Here is a 17,708-nt window from a genome sequence, read left to right as displayed (position 1 = left end):
TTTTTTTTATATTGGTGTGAATATTAGTTCCGTGTATGTTTCTGTCTGTGTCTTTGCCTTTTTTCCTCCCAAACTCAAACTTGCTCCTTTTACATGAGCCTTTCTGTGATGAGCTGTCTTAGAAGTGAATGTTAGCAGCTGATTCTCTCTTGCATGGGGATCCCTTTTATCATGTTAGTTAGGTCCAGAAATATTTGGACAGTGACACAATTTTTGCGAGTTGGGCTCTGCATGCCACCACATTGGATTTGAAATGAAACCTCTACAACAGAATTCAAGTGCAGATTGTAACGTTTAATTTGAAGGTTTGAACAAAAATATCTGATAGAAATTGTAGGAATTGTACACATTTCTTTACAAACACTCCACATTTTAGGAGGTCAAAAGTAATTGGACAAATTAACCAAACCCAAACAAAATATTTTTATTTTCAATATTTTGTTGCGAATCCTTTGGAAGCAATCACTGCCTTAAGTCTGGAACCCATGGACATCACCAAACGCTGGGTTTCCTCCTTCTTAATGCTTTGCCAGGCCGCAGCCTTCAGGTCTTGCTTGTTTGTGGGTCTTTCCGTCTTAAGTCTGGATTTGAGCAAGTGAAATGCATGCTCAATTGGGTTAAGATCTGGTGATTGACTTGGCCATTGCAGAATGTTCCACTTTTTTGCACTCATGAACTCCTGGGTAGCTTTGGCTGTATGCTTGGGGTCATTGTCCATCTGTACTATGAAGCGCCGTCCGATCAACTTTGCGGCATTTGGCTGAATCTGGGCTGAAAGTATATCCCGGTACACTTCAGAATTCATCCGTCTACTCTTGTCTGCTGTTATGTCATCAATAAACACAAGTGACCCAGTGCCATTGAAAACCATGCATGCCCATGCCATCACGTTGCCTCCACCATGTTTTACAGAGGATGTGGTGTGCCTTGGATCATGTGCCGTTCCCTTTCTTCTCCAAACTTTTTTCTTCCCATCATTCTGGTACAGGTTGATCTTGGTCTCATCTGTCCATAGAATACTTTTCCAGAACTGAGCTGGCTTCATGAGGTGTTTTTCAGCAAATTTAACTCTGGCCTGTCTATTTTTGGAATTGATGAATGGTTTGCATCTAGATGTGAACCCTTTGTATTTACTTTCATGGAGTCTTCTCTTTACTGTTGACTTAGAGACAGATACACCTACTTCACTGAGAGTGTTCTGGACTTCAGTTGATGTTGTGAACGGGTTCTTCTTCACCAAAGAAAGTATGCGGCGATCATCCACCACTGTTGTCATCCGTGGACGCCCAGGCCTTTTTGAGTTCCCAAGCTCACCAGTCAATTCCTTTTTTCTCAGAATGTACCTGACTGTTGATTTTGCTACTCCAAGCATGTCTGCTATCTCTCTGATGGATTTTTTCTTTTTTTTTCAGCCTCAGGTCGGGATGTTCTGCTTCACCTCAATTGAGAGTTCCTTAGACCACATGTTGTCTGGTCACAGCAACAGCTTCCAAATGCAAAACCACACACTTGTAATCAACCCCAGACCTTTTAACTACTTCATTGATTACAGGTTAACGAGGGAGACGCCTTCAGAGTTAATTGCAGCCCTTAGAGTCCCTTGTCCAATTACTTTTGGTCCCTTGAAAAAGAGGAGGCTATGCATTACAGAGCTATGATTCCTAAACCCTTTCTCCGATTTGGATGTGAAAACTCTCATATTGCAGCTGGGAGTGTGCACTTTCAGCCCATATTATATATATATAATTGTATTTCTGAACATGTTTTTGTAAACAGCTAAAATAACAAAACTTGTGTCACTGTCCAAATATTTCTGGACCTAACTGTATATCAGACTTGATGTCCACTCGCATCAAAGATACAAAAGCCTCTGTTCCTCACTACCCAACCCTCTCTCTCTTTTTCTATCTTTTCTCCTTTCCTTCTTTTCTTTACTTTTATAATTTATTTTTTTTTTCCCCTCCTTCATTACTTAAGGTTAATTCTCCCTTTTACTACTTACCCTTCCCACCTTTTTTCCTTGATCTTTCCCAGGTTTCCCCAATAAAGTTGTTCTTCCCTAACTTATCCTTCCTTACCCCCTATATATACTAAATGGTTAATGTAAGTATACTTATTCATAATGTAGTCAAACAAATTTATTGAATTAATTCTGTTTTATTTGTTCAAATTTTAAAATACAATAAAAATGATTGAAAATCAAAAACATTTTATTGTCCATAGATATTTTCATTATTTGTTTAGAACTGGCTTAAAAGGATTTTTTTTTTGTATTACTCTTAATATCTCAGTAGGCTATCCTACTGACCGCTAGGACCCACCCAAACACTGACAATGAATATGATGCAGTTGGGGATTAGTGATATATCCTTTCCACTGGATATAAAGTGATCATCCAGTCATGAAATACCCTAGCCATAGTACATAACTTTATAAGTTGCGGAATCTTTTAACTCTGACTGCAGTGTTTGTGTTACCCTATATTTTACTCCTTTTAGGAAGGCGGCTTTCGAGGTTATTACAGAGGACTTCTTCCAACCATTGTGGGGATGGCTCCTTATGCAGGTATGATATTATGGAATCTTCAGTGATATTTACCAGTAATTATTAGAAAATAAGAATTCTTATTTAGAATTATTTTTCATTACTGATACAGTTTGTATACAGTTTTTCGACTAGATACAATTTTCACCAGTGGAGAAGTAGAGTGATAAGTGTATGGTCTCTTTCGATGATTTTTGCAAATATTGTTCCTGTGCATTCCTACATATTAACGTCTTGTACAAGGCTGATTAAATTACATGATTGTAGCATGCCAATTGAGAATACGTTACTCTGATGAAAGTCTCCTACTTGTTTCATTTTTGTTTTTGCTAACATTTTTACCCATGACGTCTATCCTGTGTATCAGTTCCTTGTGTAGACTGTTAATTCAATGTTCAGGTTGATATACACATTCACACCTTTAGTTCTATGTAAGAGCGCGTTTAGCTTCAGTGCTAAAAAGCCAAATATCCAGAGTGATTAAAGGGAACCTGTCACCACTCACCTGACGGGCGCTCCAATACGGTTTGGTCTAATGGGCGCCACAGCTCTGTCGTATCCTTGTGATCACCGTCCTCTTTCTTGCTTTGTGTGGATGATGTGTCCTACATAATCCACACATTGCGCTCCTGCGCACTTTGCTCTGCCCTGCAAAATACTGTATTGCACAGGCATGGGTGTTCTTTGACCTGTCCTCGCACCTTCGCATTACAGAACTTTGCTCTGCCTGCAGTAGGGCAGAGCAAAGTGCGTGTGCGCAGAAGCACAATGGAGGGCACTGTGTGGATGACATAGGACGCGTCATCCACACGAAGCAAGGAGGACTGCGATCGCAAGGATAGAGGAGGCGCCTCACCTGAGAGCAGCAACGCCCATCGACGCAGAACGTATCAGACTGCTCCGTAGGTGATAGGTACCCTTTAAATTCTTCTCTTGAGCCTAAGGATTCTGGAAAAGTAACCTAATATATATAACAAGCAAGGATTTCAAGAGTACCTATATTATTATTATTTTCTTTATCGTTCCTATGGGAGACCCAGACATTGGGTGTATAGCTTCTGCCTCCGGAGGACACACAAAGTACTACACTAAAAAGTGTAGCTCCTCCCTCTGAGCCTATACACCCCCTGGAGAACCAGATCTAGCCAGTTCATTGCTTTGTGTTCAGGAGGCATACATCCACACATGCATTCTCATCTGATTTTTCATTTTTGGACAGATTTTGAAGAAAAGCGGGTCCAAGTCTGGACCCCCGGCATGTCCCTTCTCACCCCACTGTGTCGGCGGTGTTGTTAAGGTTGATTCCAAGGCTGGAGCCTTACATGCCGCGCTCCTTCACCATCCCTCGGGCTCTGGCTTGAAGTGGGAGCCAGCACGGTTCTCCATGCTTTGCAGGAGACCGGTCTCCATCCGCAGCCCTTCAGGATCCTGCTGGACGGAGCATTCATCCCCAGGGACATGGCCCTGCGTCTCAGCAAGCTAAGTACCTGAGACGTTTATATTCTGGGGGTCCCTGTACTTTATTATGTGGGGAGAGTGTGCTGAGTGTTTTTTGTGACATTTCCGGCGGGTTCTCTGGCTGTCGCCTGAGAACCGTGCCGATGGTGCCTGCGCGCCGGCCGCACTGCTCAAATTTAGGCCCCGGCTTCGCCGGAGGCCTACTTTCGTTTTCACTGCCCTCGCATGTCATTCATGCAGAGGGACAGTGTGGCTCCGCCAGCGGCCGTTCTGCACAGGGGAGAGACACTCCTCACTGAGTACATGTCTCCTCTCCTGTAAGTCTCTTTGGCCCTCCAGATCCCGCTCTCAGGGTTAGCCCCGCCCCCTCTCCTCACTCCGGCGCCATTTTATCAGCGTTTTCTCTGCAATCAGCACTGGCTGCAGCATCCCTGCTGAGGTGCTTGGGGGTCCGGGCTTTGGGATCTGGAGGGCACACAACACCGCTCCAGCGGTCTGGTAAGCCACAACCTCTGGTTGTGGGCCTCTGTATATACTCTCTGGGGGTCACTCTGGCAAGAGCCCCCACTTCAGCAGCATGTCTCACACGAGGAGCAAGGCTCCAAAGCTATATTCAGTATGCACTGCATGTAAGCTTGTGCTGCCTGAACCGAGCACATATCCACATTGTGATGCCTGCTCTAACCTGACAATGCCTCAGCCTGGAATCGCCCCCCCCAGTGGTCTCTCCGGCTGCTCTGGCTCCTGTGGCTGAACCCCCGGCTTGGGTAGAATCCTTCTCTAGGTCAATCTCCCAGTCTTTTGCCGACTCCATGGGACATCTGTCCCGGACTTTGCTGAACATGCATCAGCCCCCTTCACAGGGTGCCTCTGCTGCTAGGGCTCTCTCAGCGAAGCTCACAGAGGATTCATCTGGTCCCAGACCCCGTCCTCCTAAAAAGAGACGCAGGGCTCCCTCTCCTTCCTCGTCCCGCGGCTCTGTTTCAGAAGCTGACTCGCCGGACGAGGAGGATGCCTTTACTGGGGGCTCGGAGGCTACCTCCATGTGCCCCATTGATCTGTATGAAAGTGACTCAGATGTTAGTGATTTGATTGCGTCCATTAATTCTGTACTGGACCTCAATCCGCCAGTATCAGAGGAGCAACCCTCTCTGGCAGAAAAGCACCAGTTTACCTTGCCTAAGAGGACAAGGAGTGTGTTCTTTAACCACTCCAGTTTTCAGGCCACTGTGACCAAGCCTAGAGCCTGTCCTGTCCTGACAAACGCTTCCCAAAGCGTGGTTCTGATGACCGTTTTCCCTTTCCACCTGAGGTGGTCAAGGAGTGGGCTCATTCACCAAAGGTAGACCCCCCGGTGTCTAGACTCTCAGCCCGGATTGTTGTATCAGTGGCTGATGGCACCTCACTTAAGGATTCCACTGACCGCCAGGTTGACCTTCTGGCCAAATCTGTATATGAGGCGGCAGGGGCCTCGTTCTCCCCATCTTTTGCAGCAGTGTGGGCTCTCAAAGCCATCTCTGCTTCTCTAGAGGAGATGCATTCCCTCACCAGGGAATCTATGCCCGAAATGGTTGCCTTAACTTCCCAAGCTTCAGCTTTTTCATCCTATGCCATGTCTACCATGCTGGAGGCTTCTCACCGCACTGCGGTGGCTTCGGCTAATTCCCTCGCTATCTGCAGGATCTTGTGGCTTCGAGAGTGGAAGGCAGATGCTTCTTCAAAGAAGTACCTTGCTGGGCTCCCTTTTGCTGGGTCCAGGCTATTCGGTGAACAACTGGATGAAATTATTAAGGAAGCTACTGGCGGGAAGAGTACTTCCATGCCACAAACTAAAACCAGGAAACCTGTCCAGGGTAGGAACCAGTCGAGGTTTCGTTCCTTTCGTTCCTCCAACTGGTCGTCCTCTAAGCCCTCGGCCTCGTCCACTAACTCAGCCAAGGACCAGAAATCCAACTGGCATCCGAAAGCGCGTCCACAGAAGACCGCAGGAGCTGCTGCCACTAAGGCATCCTCCTCTTGACTATCTGGCCGCGCCAGCAACGTCCTTAGTCGGTGGCAGTCTCTCCCACTTTGGCGACGTGTGGTTTCAACACGTCTCCGATCAGTGGGTGCGGGATATCATTTCCCACGGCTACAGGATAGAATTCTCTTCCAGCCCGCCAAACAGATTTTTTCTGTCAACTCCCCCCTGCTCCAAGGCCGCTGCCTTCTCTCAGGCCGTGGCATCCTTGCAGGCCAACGGAGTAATTGTACCGGTTCCCGCCCGGGAACGGTTCAGAGGTTTCTACTCAAATCTCTTCCTAGTCCCCAAAAAGGACGGTTCCTTCCGGCCCATCCTGGATCTCAAGCTTCTCAACAAGCATGTTCAGGTGCGGCATTTTCGCATGGAGTCTCTGCGATCAGTCATTGCTTCAATGACCCAAGGGGATTTCCTGGCATCCATAGACATCAGAGATGCCTATCTGCATGTGCCAATTGCAGTTTCACTATATAAAATATAGAAATGTGGCACTCCTTCTATAGTCGCTGGTGCTTGGATAGGGTCCCACCCCAGATCAAAAAATTGAAAAAAATCCAGCACTCAAAGCATTCAACTGAAATTGTTTTATATTTTATTCATTGATCTGTGTAATTATTAAAGACGTTTCGGTCATCCGACCTTCATCAGTTTACACTACAATAAAAAGATGCATAAAAGATTTTTAAGTATACAGAAATAATGGCATTATACAATCATGGTAACAAAAAAGGGCAGAAATATTCACCACATTATGATGCATGAATCATGAACTATGATATACAAAAAATGTCAACAAAAAGACAAAAGTGAAGAATCTGTCAGTTGAGCCGCTTCACTAGCAGATATAATGTCCACCTAAAGATATAATTGAAATACAGATAAAATGTAGCATAATAGAACCATTATACAACAAAAGGGGAACCAAACAGGAAACCCAAAAATTTATCCAAAAATGTGTATCTTGCTAATATAGAAGGACAAAGAGCCTAAGCACCAGCACTGAGACACTATTCTACTCTAATAAAACAGACAATACACAGAAATACCAAGCAATGAACACTCACCAGAAAGGGCTCTGTAGAAATATATGAAAAAGCTGGACCAGAGGAAAAAGGTGCCCGTCCGGGTCTGCAGTCAATGTAATCTGACAGTCCAATGTCCAGATTTAAATAGACCGCTCAATTAGCTCATTAATTTAATGAGCTAATTGAGCGGTCTATTTAAATCTGGACATTGGACTGTCAGATTACATTGACTGCAGACCCGGACGGGCACCTTTTTCCTCTGGTCCAGCTTTTTCATATATTTCTACAGAGCCCTTTCTGGTGAGTGTTCATTGCTTGGTATTTCTGTGTATTGTCTGTTTTATTAGAGTAGAATAGTGTCTCAGTGCTGGTGCTTAGGCTCTTTGTCCTTCTATATTAGCAAGATACACATTTTTGGATAAATTTTTGGGTTTCCTGTTTGGTTCCCCTTTTGTTGTATAATGGTTCTATTATGCTACATTTTATCTGTATTTCAATTATATCTTTAGGTGGACATTATATCTGCTAGTGAAGCGGCTCAACTGACAGATTCTTCACTTTTGTCTTTTTGTTGACATTTTTTGTATATCATAGTTCATGATTCATGCATCATAATGTGGTGAATATTTCTGCCCTTTTTTGTTACCATGATTGTATAATGCCATTATTTCTGTATACTTAAAAATCTTTTATGTATCTTTTTATTGTAGTGTAAACTGATGAAGGTCGGATGACCGAAACGTCTTTAATAATTACACAGATCAATGAATAAAATATAAAACAATTTCAGTTGAATGCTTTGAGTGCTGGATTTTTTTCAATTAATTGCAGTTTCACACCAGCGTTGGCTACGTTTTGCAATCGGAGAGGAACATTTCCAATTCGTGGCTCTCCCCTTCGGGTTAGCCACGGCCCCTCGAGTATTCACCAAGGTCATGGCAGCAGTGGTTGCGGTTCTGCACCTACAGGGGTTGGCAGTGATTCCTTACCTGGACGACCTTCTAGTCAAGGCTTCATCCAGCGCAGACTGTCAGCGGAGTGTCTCGCTCACTCTCGCCACTCTAGCCCAATTCGGGTGGCTTGTCAATCTGCCCAAATCTACTCTGACTCCGACCCAGAGGCTCACGTACCTAGGGATGCAGTTCGAGACTCTGCCGGCACTTGTGAAGCTGCCCTTAGTCAAACAGCAGTCCCTCCAACTGGCGGTGCGCTCTCTGCTGAGGCCCTGCCGTCATTCCATCAGGCACCTAATGCAGGTGATGGGTCAGATGGTGGCGTCAATGGAGGCTGTTCCCTCTGCCCAGTTCCATCTGCGTCCTCTGCAGCTGAAATTTTCTCCGCTGTTGGGACAAGCGGACTTCCTCCTTGCACAGTCTAGTGGCTCTGTCGCCACAGACCAGGAGCTCTCTTCAGTGGTGGCTTCGGCCCCTCTCTCTGTCTCAGGGGCGCTCCTTCCTGGCCCCGTCCTGGGTGATTCTCACCACGGATGCCAGTCTATCCGGCTGGGGAGCGGTATGTCTCCACCACCGAGCGCAGGGCACTTGGACTCCGTCCGAGTCAGCCCTCTCGATCAATGTGCTGGAAACCAGAGCTGTGCTTCTAGCTCTCCTAGCCTTTCACCACCTGTTGGCGGGCAAGCACATCCGAGTCCAGTCAGACAACGCGACAGCGGTTGCCTACATCAATCACCAAGGCGGGACACGCAGCCGCCTGGCAATGTTGGAGGTACAACGCATCCTTCAATGGACGGAGGACTCAAAGTCCACCATATCAGCAGTCCACATCCCAGGCGTGGAAAACTGGGAAGCAGATTATCTCAGCCGTCAAACCGTGGACAGTGGCGAGTGGTCCCTGCATCCGGCAGTGTTTCAGTCAATCTGCCGCAAGTGGGGCACTCCGGAAGTGGACCTAATGGCATCCCGTCACAACAACAAGGTTCCGGTTTACGTGGCTCGCTTCCACGATCCTCAGGCCTTTGCAGCGGACGCTCTGGTTCAAGACTGGTCCCATTTTCGTCTGTCCTACGTGTTTCCCCCTCTAGCTCTCTTTCCCAGAGTTCTGCGTAAGATCAGAATGGAGGGCCGTCGGGTCATCCTCATTGCTCCGGACTGGCCCAGGCGAGCTTGGTACCCAGACCTGCTCCATCTGTCCGTAGAGGTGCCGTGGCATCTTCCGGACCATCCAGACCTTCTCTCACAAGCTCCTTTTTTCCGCCAGAATTCTGCGGCTCTCAGATTGACGGCGTGGCTCTTGAATCCTGGATCTTGACGGCTTCTGGTATTCCTCCTGAAGTCATCTCCACTATGACTCGGGCTCGGAAGTCTTCCTCGGCCAAAATCTATCACAGGACTTGGAGAATTTTCCTGTCCTGGTGTCGCTCTTCCGGCCATGCTCCTTGGCCTTTTTCCTTGCCGACCCTTCTGTCCTTTCTACAGTCCGGTCTGCAGCTAGGACTATCCCTCAATTCCCTCAAGGGACAAGTCTCGGCTCTGTCAGTACTGTTCCAGCGGCGTATCGCCCGGCTGGCTCAGGTCCGCACCTTCATGCAGGGCGCGTCTCACATCATTCCGCCTTACCGGCGGCCCTTGGATCCCTGGGACCTCACTTTGGTCCTCACGGCCTTGAAGAAACCCCCCTTTGAGCCTCTTAGGGAGGATTCTTTGTTTCGTCTTTCACAGAAAGTGGTCTTTCTAGTGGCCATAACTTCCCTCAGGAGAGTCTCTGATTTGGCTGCGCTCTCTTCGGAGTCACTTTTTTTGGTTTTTCATCAAGACCAAGGTGGTTTTCCGTCCGACTCCGGACTTTCTCCCTAAGGTGGTTTCTCCTTTCCACCTTAACCAGGACATTTCCCTGCCTTCCTTTTGTCCGGCTCCTGTTCATCGCTTTGAAAAAGCGTTGCATACTCTGGATCTGGTGCGGGCGCCTAGGATCTATGTGTCTCGCACCGCTGCTCTTAGGCGGTGCACCTCTCTTTTTGTGCTAACCACAGGTCGGCGTAAGGGCCTCTCTGCTTCTAAGCCGACCTTAGCTCGTTGGATTAGGTCGGCCATTTCCGAGGCCTACCAGTGTACTCAGGTGCCTCCCCCGCCGGGGATCAAGGCACACTCGACCAGAGCTGTCGGTGCCTCTTGGGCTTTCAGGCACCAGGCTACGGCTCAGCAAGTCTGTCAGGCTGCCACTTGGACTAGCCTGCATACCTTTTCAAAGCACTACCAAGTGCATGCTCATGCTTCGGCAGATGCGAGCTTGGGCAGACGCATCCTTCAGGCGGCTGTCGCCCACTTGTGAAGTTAGGCTCCGCCTACTTCTCAGTTTTTCTGTTTATTCCCACCCATGGACTGCTTTGAGACGTCCCAATGTCTGGGTCTTCCATAGGAACGATAAAGAAAAAGAGAATTTTGTTTACTTACCGTAAATTCTTTTTCTTATAGTTCCGTATTGGGAGACCCAGCACCCTCCCTGTTGCCTGTTGGCAGTTTCTTGTTCCGCGTGTTATCACCGGCTGTTGTCGTGGACAGAGTCTCCGGTTGTTCCGGTTCTTGCTCTGTCTTTACTTGTGGGTGGCTATTCTCCTTCAGCTTTTGCACTAAACTGGCTAGATCTGGTTCTCCAGGGAATGTATAGGCTCAGAGGGAAGAGCTACACTTTTTAGTGTAGTACTTTGTGTGTCCTCCGGAGGCAGAAGCTATACACCCAATGTCTGGGTCTCCCAATACGGAACTATAAGAAAAAGAATTTACGGTAAGTAAACAGAATTCTCTTTTTTTTAATCTTTTACCATTGCTAAATGTTTTGGATTTGTTGAGTGTCAGGGATCAGAGACCTCCACCAATTGCTTAAAAAAGAGCTCTGAAAAGTGTGCGCTCAGCAGGCAGTTATTAAGCTTGTAAACCCTGCTGTGTTCCTGCAGGAGCTCAGCGCTCAGAACAGTTTTATGAGTAATCGGTCAAAGTCCCAGGACCCAGACCCCCATCAATCTGCAGGACATGATAAAAAGGAGAAGATGAATCTCAAAAAAACATAAATTATTTAAAAAATAATATAGTTAGTTTTTGCCTTTTGACTGTCTAAGTATCTCTTCTTTCACAGGATTTTCATTTTTTACCTTTGAAACACTGAAGACGAATGGACTCCGACACTTTCCAGACGTTCTGGGAAAACCATCTTCAGACAACCCAGATGTGATGGTTTTAAAAACCCCTGCTAGCTTATTATGTGGAGGAGTAGCAGGAGCGATTGCCCAGACTATTTCGTAAGTCTATTATTGCTACTTGTGGATTACAATAATGCCGCTCACAGCATGTAGTTATAATCTGGACTGGTGAATTACACTTACATGGGCAATAAAATAAAAGCATACATGGCATATCATTCAGATATGCTGCCAATGTCTGATCGGTAGAGGTCTCACTGCTGTGACCACCACTGATTGCCAGAACCAAGTAGTGGAGGCTGTTGGGGCGTACCATGACTCTTTTGTCTCCTGTATTTTCCGCTTTTTCACAGCTAGAGAAAAGGTGACGTCTTTCGAGTGTCACTGTTCAAGCAATTGGTGGTTGTGAACAGAGGGGAAAGGAGCGCTCCTGTGTGTGTAAGCCGTCGATCTCTAAATGTGGGTGCGAGTGCAGGGAAATGCACTCACTTGCTGTGGTTGTGCGTCCCTGCAAAACCCTGGTAGTAAGCATGTGTGGAAGAAATATTCTGCACCTGAAGAAGTGGACAATACGTCCCAGAAACACATAGTGCAAATAAAAATCTTTGTTCTTATACACCTGCCTCCTAATGCCTTTGTGGTCCGCAGCGCCTGCCAATACTGCATAATTCCTGTTTCCAGCAATTGGTGGTTGTCACAGTGGTATTATCAGACCTTGACTGCATTTCCTTGAGATGTCACCAAACCCGTCACTGACATTTATGGGATGCATATTTCTGAAGGAACTATTTGGCTGGGCTGGTGCTTCCCTTGGACCAGGAGTGCTGATTTGTTAGCAATGGCTGAATGTGACCTCCCCTTTGCTCCATCATAAAGCTACATATGAGGTTGACCAGCGCTGCCCTAAATATTTGAAGGTTTTGTTCCAATGTCTTTTGGTTAAAGTAATTTAATTAATATTTTTATCACCTTTGATCCCCTGCAGTTATCCATTGGATGTTACACGGCGTAGGATGCAGTTGGCAGCCATTCTCCCAGACTCTGAAAAATGCCGGTAAGTAATTACATGACCTGTCCTACAACTCTAATGTGATAAACCTGCATCATGGATCAATAAAAATACTAAATATTAGTATTTTCCTGAAATAGAACAGTATTCACCATTGGATGTCAGTATTGATGGCAGTGGAGCAAAATATGTTCCAAGTCACGAATTTATCAACCGTGCACTTGGTTCATGGTGGTGTATATCTGCAGAGACTATCCGGGTGGAAATTCAGTGTCTGATCATTCTGTGCAATGTTTCAGGGGAATTTCCTTTATTCAGTCACTGGTCTCATAGTGTCTATACCCAGCACCATGTGATCAGTGGCAGTATGGTCGCTATAGGTAAAAACATGTAAATAAGAACAATAGCATTGTACAAGGTAAGGTATATAATACAGGGGGCAGTGATGTATCTACTTAATAATGTTATATCACATCAACATTATAATATAAAAATTGCATATGTGATAATATAAATTAGATTGCGTGTACCTTCTCCTAAACACACTATGGGAAAAAAAACAACTATATTGATATATACATATCAAAAGCAAAAAAAAATAAATAAAAAAAAATATATATAAATTATATTATAAAATAAATATATAAATATCTTTATCAGCAACCTGAACACATATAAGTCAGTGGCTAAAGTGATATCAGTTTGTTAGTGTGCGCCAACAGCTACTAGTTTCCAGTATTTCTATAGCAGCAAGATGTTCTGCAGCACCATATCCAGGCTGTAACTATTCTTGTGTTTTAAAATACCTTTCATGTTTCCCCTACAGAACAATGTTTCAGACTCTTAAATACGTCTATAAGGAGCATGGAATAAGCAGAGGATTATACCGAGGCTTATCTCTCAACTACATCCGCTGTATCCCGTCTCAAGCTGTAGCGTTCACCACGTACGAGTTTATGCGACAGGTCCTGCATTTAAACAAGACCATCTGAACTACTGGAATCTAGTGCTTTGTACAGTGTAAATAGCTCCAAGTAATAAACTGAGCCTACATCCGCTGCATTGGTTTAGCCATTTTGTAGCACATTGCAGATTTTACATGTAAATAAGACAACTTTTGGTTTTGTAACATATAATCTTTTTAGAGTGATTTTATAAAAAAAAAAAATAATGTTGCTTTCTATTTATGGTGCATCTTCCAAGAATAATAATGTTATAAGGTAATATCAGAAAAGAGAAATCCAGCTGGCTGATTAGTTTTACAGAATATATTTATATACGTGTATAATGTTGCAATGAATTCTGCACCAATGTCTTCACACATATCGTACGGGTCTGTCTGCAGTTTTCACTTAGTTTAAGATCAAAATTATTTTTTTTTAATTTTTTTAAATTGTTTAAAATTAGGAATATTGAATTAGCTATCAGTGTGCGAAAACAATTCCGCTGATTTGTTATTGATTTTTTGCAAGATTGAGACAGCAATCATGTAATCAATTCATAGGTACGGCATAGGAGCACCTACATTTCATTAGGCTTTTTTTTTGTGTGTTTATAGACATATAAAATGCATAAGTTCATAAGAGTCCCAAGGCCAGTCTGAGCATTGCGGTCCAAGAATGGGACTACAAAACACAAAGAAACCCAGCTTTACCCCAAGTGTCAATGCATTATCATTATGCATAGGTAATATATATTCTGTGCATACATAAAGCGTTTTGTTATGAACACAGCCACTTTACCTTGGTGGGTACCTAGTGCTTCAAAATCAGGTGTACCTGGCATTTCCCTGAAAAGAACTTTTGGGAGAAGTATTATCCAAGAACAGTCCTCCTAATACCTGGTTCAGACAAGTGTATAAGTCCGTGTGCTTCCCGTAGGCAAAACAAGCAGCATACAGACAGCACACTGACAATCAAACCAATGCGTTAATTCTAATGAGTATTTTTACACCTGCACCGAAGGTTCGTGTGTAGAATAAAAAAAAATTGCAGTATGCGCTATTTTGATCTCTATTTTGGATTAACCATCGCCAATTATAAATTAATGGCTGTGTTAAAAAACACAATACAGATTACAATAGATGTGGCATCCATTTTTTTTTTTATGCATCTATTGCAATTATCATAGGAAAACTGTATTTGCCCTTTTATCATTTATCACATTGTTGATGTATATCCTAAATATTATACTGATGTAAAAGCTGGCAATATGGATGACCATAAGAATGAAAAATCATGTTGTTTTCAGGACAAAAAATGGACAATATTGCATACGCTCATCTGACCCCGGCTTTATAACAGCAGGTTTGCACCTTCTTCAAAGTTGTTGGCTTAGGCCTCACTCAGACTACGTTTTTTTTCTCTTGTGTATGAGGAAAAAAATATACGCCTTTTTATCAGCATCCTACATCCAATATTCATCAATGTGATTTTTTTTCTTGTCTGTGTGTTAATTTATTTTACTACCAGTGTTGCATCTGTTTTTGCCTTTATATAACCCCCCCCCCCAAAAAAAAACAACCCAAAACCTCATTTAAAGCTTCTTCCAAGACCCATTGATCAAAATCCGACTTGTCTGTCTGTTTTTGTTTTGTGGACATTTGGCCACAAATTAAAATGAACGTGTGTAACTGACCGTAGACTTTACTTGGGTATATACAGTTAGGTCCAGAAATATTTGGACAGTGACACAATTTTCGCGAGTTGGGCTCTGCATGCCACCACATTGGATTTGAAATGAAACCTCTACAACAGAATTCAAGTGCAGATTGTAACGTTTAATTTGAAGGTTTGAACAAAAATATCTGATAGAAATTGTAGGAATTGTACACATTTCTTTACAAACACTCCACATTTTAGGAGGTCAAAAGTAATTGGACAAATAAACCAAACCCAAACAAAATATTTTTATTTTCAATATTTTGTTGCGAATCCTTTGGAGGCAATCACTGCCTTAAGTCTGGAACCCATGGACATCACCAAACGCTGGGTTTCCTCCTTCTTAATGCTTTGCCAGGCCTTTACAGCCGCAGCCTTCAGGTCTTGCTTGTTTGTGGGTCTTTCCGTCTTAAGTCTGGATTTGAGCAAGTGAAATGCATGCTCAATTGGGTTAAGATCTGGTGATTGACTTGGCCATTGCAGAATGTTCCACTTTTTAGCACTCATGAACTCCTGGGTAGCTTTGGCTGTATGCTTGGGGTCATTGTCCATCTGTACTATGAAGCGCCGTCCGATCAACATTGCGGCATTTGGCTGAATCTGGGCTGAAAGTATATCCCGGTACACTTCAGAATTCATCCGGCTACTCTTGTCTGCTGTTATGTCATCAATAAACACAAGTGATCCAGTGCCATTGAAAGCCATGCATGCCCATGCCATCACGTTGCCTCCACCATGTTTTACAGAGGATGTGGTGTGCCTTGGATCATGTGCCGTTCCCTTTCTTCTCCAAACTTTTTTCTTCCCATCATTCTGGTACAGGTTGATCTTGGTCTCATCTGTCCATAGAATACTTTTCCAGAACTGAGCTGGCTTCATGAGGTGTTTTTCAGCAAATTTAACTCTGGCCTGTCTATTTTTGGAATTGATGAATGGTTTGCATCTAGATGTGAACCCTTTGTATTTACTTTCATGGAGTCTTCTCTTTACTGTTGACTTAGAGACAGATACACCTACTTCACTGAGAGTGTTCTGGACTTCAGTTGATGTTGTGAACGGGTTCTTCTTCACCAAAGAAAGTATGCGGCGATCTTCCACCACTGTTGTCATCCGTGGACGCCCAGGCCTTTTTGAGTTCCCAAGCTCACCAGTCAATTCCTTTTTTCTCAGAATGTACCCGACTGTTGATTTTGCTACTCCAAGCATGTCTGCTATCTCTCTGATGGATTTTTTCTTTTTTTTCAGCCTCAGGATGTTCTGCTTCACCTCAATTGAGAGTTCCTTAGACCGCATGTTGTCTGGTCACAGCAACAGCTTCCAAATGCAAAACCACACACCTGTAATCAACCCCAGACCTTTTAACTACTTCATTGATTACAGGTTAACGAGGGAGACGCCTTCAGAGTTAATTGCAGCCCTTAGAGTCCCTTGTCCAATTACTTTTGGTCCCTTGAAAAAGAGGAGGCTATGCATTACAGAGGTATGATTCCTAAACCCTTTCTCCGATTTGGATGTGAAAACTCTCATATTGCAGCTGGGAGTGTGCACTTTCAGCCCATATTATATATATAATTGTATTTCTGAACATGTTTTTGTAAACAGCTAAAATAACAAAACTTGTGTCACTGTCCAAATATTTCTGGACCTAACTGTATTCTGCCTGTGTAAAATCCATATAAAACATGTGTGAAACAGACTTGTCAATGAGGCCTTAAAGGGAATCTTTCAGCAGAATTTCACCCCCAAACTATTTATATGTGCATGTAGCTCTTTCAAAGAAAAGTCCCCAAATACCTTTACATGGCCAGTCCGTTCCTCTGTTGCTCAGAAATTAGTATGTAAATTGACATGAAAATAATGCTGAAGAACTATTTGCCTCTGTCACTCCAGCTCTATTCCCAGCCTATTCCTGCCTGACTGACGCTCCTTTGTCTGAAGTCACACAGCATAGAGGTTGTCAGTCAAGCCAAGGTAGGCAGCGCTGGGCGGGGACTAGACCTGGAGTGACAGAGGCGACAGATCTACAAATACTACTTCGGCCACATTTACATATCAATTCAAACTCTGATTTCTCAGTAATGGAGGAATGGACTGGCCATATAAAGGTATTGCTGGACTTGTCTGTGAAGTAGCAACAATGCTCAAATAAAGTTTGGGGGTGAATTTCTGCTGACAGATTCCCTTTAAAGCCATACCATATAGCCTGTTTTATTTACAGCTAAATCAAAGTGACAGGAAAACAGTCACAAAAGTGTGTGCCCTTTCATTTCAGTAGTCCTGCATAGAAAACCCACCATTCTTTAAGGTCTCTTTTTCCGAGCCCAGCTTAGTTCTCCTGCACACAACAAAGATAAAATCTTCACACCCTTTGCTGACTCGTCTTCACATGACTTATTATCACTATTAATATTGCGTAAATTGAGCACAACTGTTTGCAGAGCACAAATACCGCTTAGGAGTCCTGAGTACTACGCAATGTTTCAGGTCAAAGAGTAAAGGGTACTTTACATGCTGCGACATCGCTAGCGATGTTAAATTCTAGATCGCAAGTGCGATCTTCTGAGATCGCACATAGGTCATTTTACGCATGTGTGATCTCGAAAGATCGCACTTGCGATCTAGAATTTCACATCGCTAACGAGATTGCTAGCGATGTCGCAGCATGTAAAGTACCCTTAAGACTGTAAAAGCAACCGTTCACTGAGTTTGCTGATTCAGACTCGTCCCCTTTTCCTTATTTTTGGACCCCAAGTTCTGTTCTGATTGGTCAGTAGTCACATGACATTAATTTCATTCATTCCTTGTCCAAATCTACATCAAACCAAAGGATAATCCACAT

At 44.0% G+C, this 17,708-nt stretch overlaps 1 protein-coding gene across 1 annotated transcript in view; it reads left to right on the top strand.

The window, feature by feature from the left end:
• SLC25A16 (solute carrier family 25 member 16) overlaps window positions 1-14,935 on the top strand; it is a 40,167-nt gene extending 25,232 nt beyond the window's left edge. The window contains exons 7-10 of the mRNA XM_075352381.1: window positions 2,499-2,565; window positions 11,137-11,299; window positions 12,186-12,254; window positions 13,036-14,935. Of these exons, the coding sequence (XP_075208496.1) occupies window positions 2,499-2,565; window positions 11,137-11,299; window positions 12,186-12,254; window positions 13,036-13,201 (465 nt within the window). The 3' untranslated portion in view covers window positions 13,202-14,935. The remainder of the gene's footprint in view (window positions 1-2,498; window positions 2,566-11,136; window positions 11,300-12,185; window positions 12,255-13,035) is intronic.
• The last annotated feature ends 2,773 nt before the right edge of the window (window positions 14,936-17,708 follow it).

The sequence above is a fragment of the Anomaloglossus baeobatrachus genome, chromosome 5 (genome assembly GCF_048569485.1).
Source record: "Anomaloglossus baeobatrachus isolate aAnoBae1 chromosome 5, aAnoBae1.hap1, whole genome shotgun sequence".
NCBI lineage: Eukaryota > Metazoa > Chordata > Amphibia > Anura > Aromobatidae > Anomaloglossus > Anomaloglossus baeobatrachus.
The sequence above is the reverse complement of the archived record's forward strand: the minus strand, read 5'-3'. Positions and strand labels throughout refer to the sequence as shown.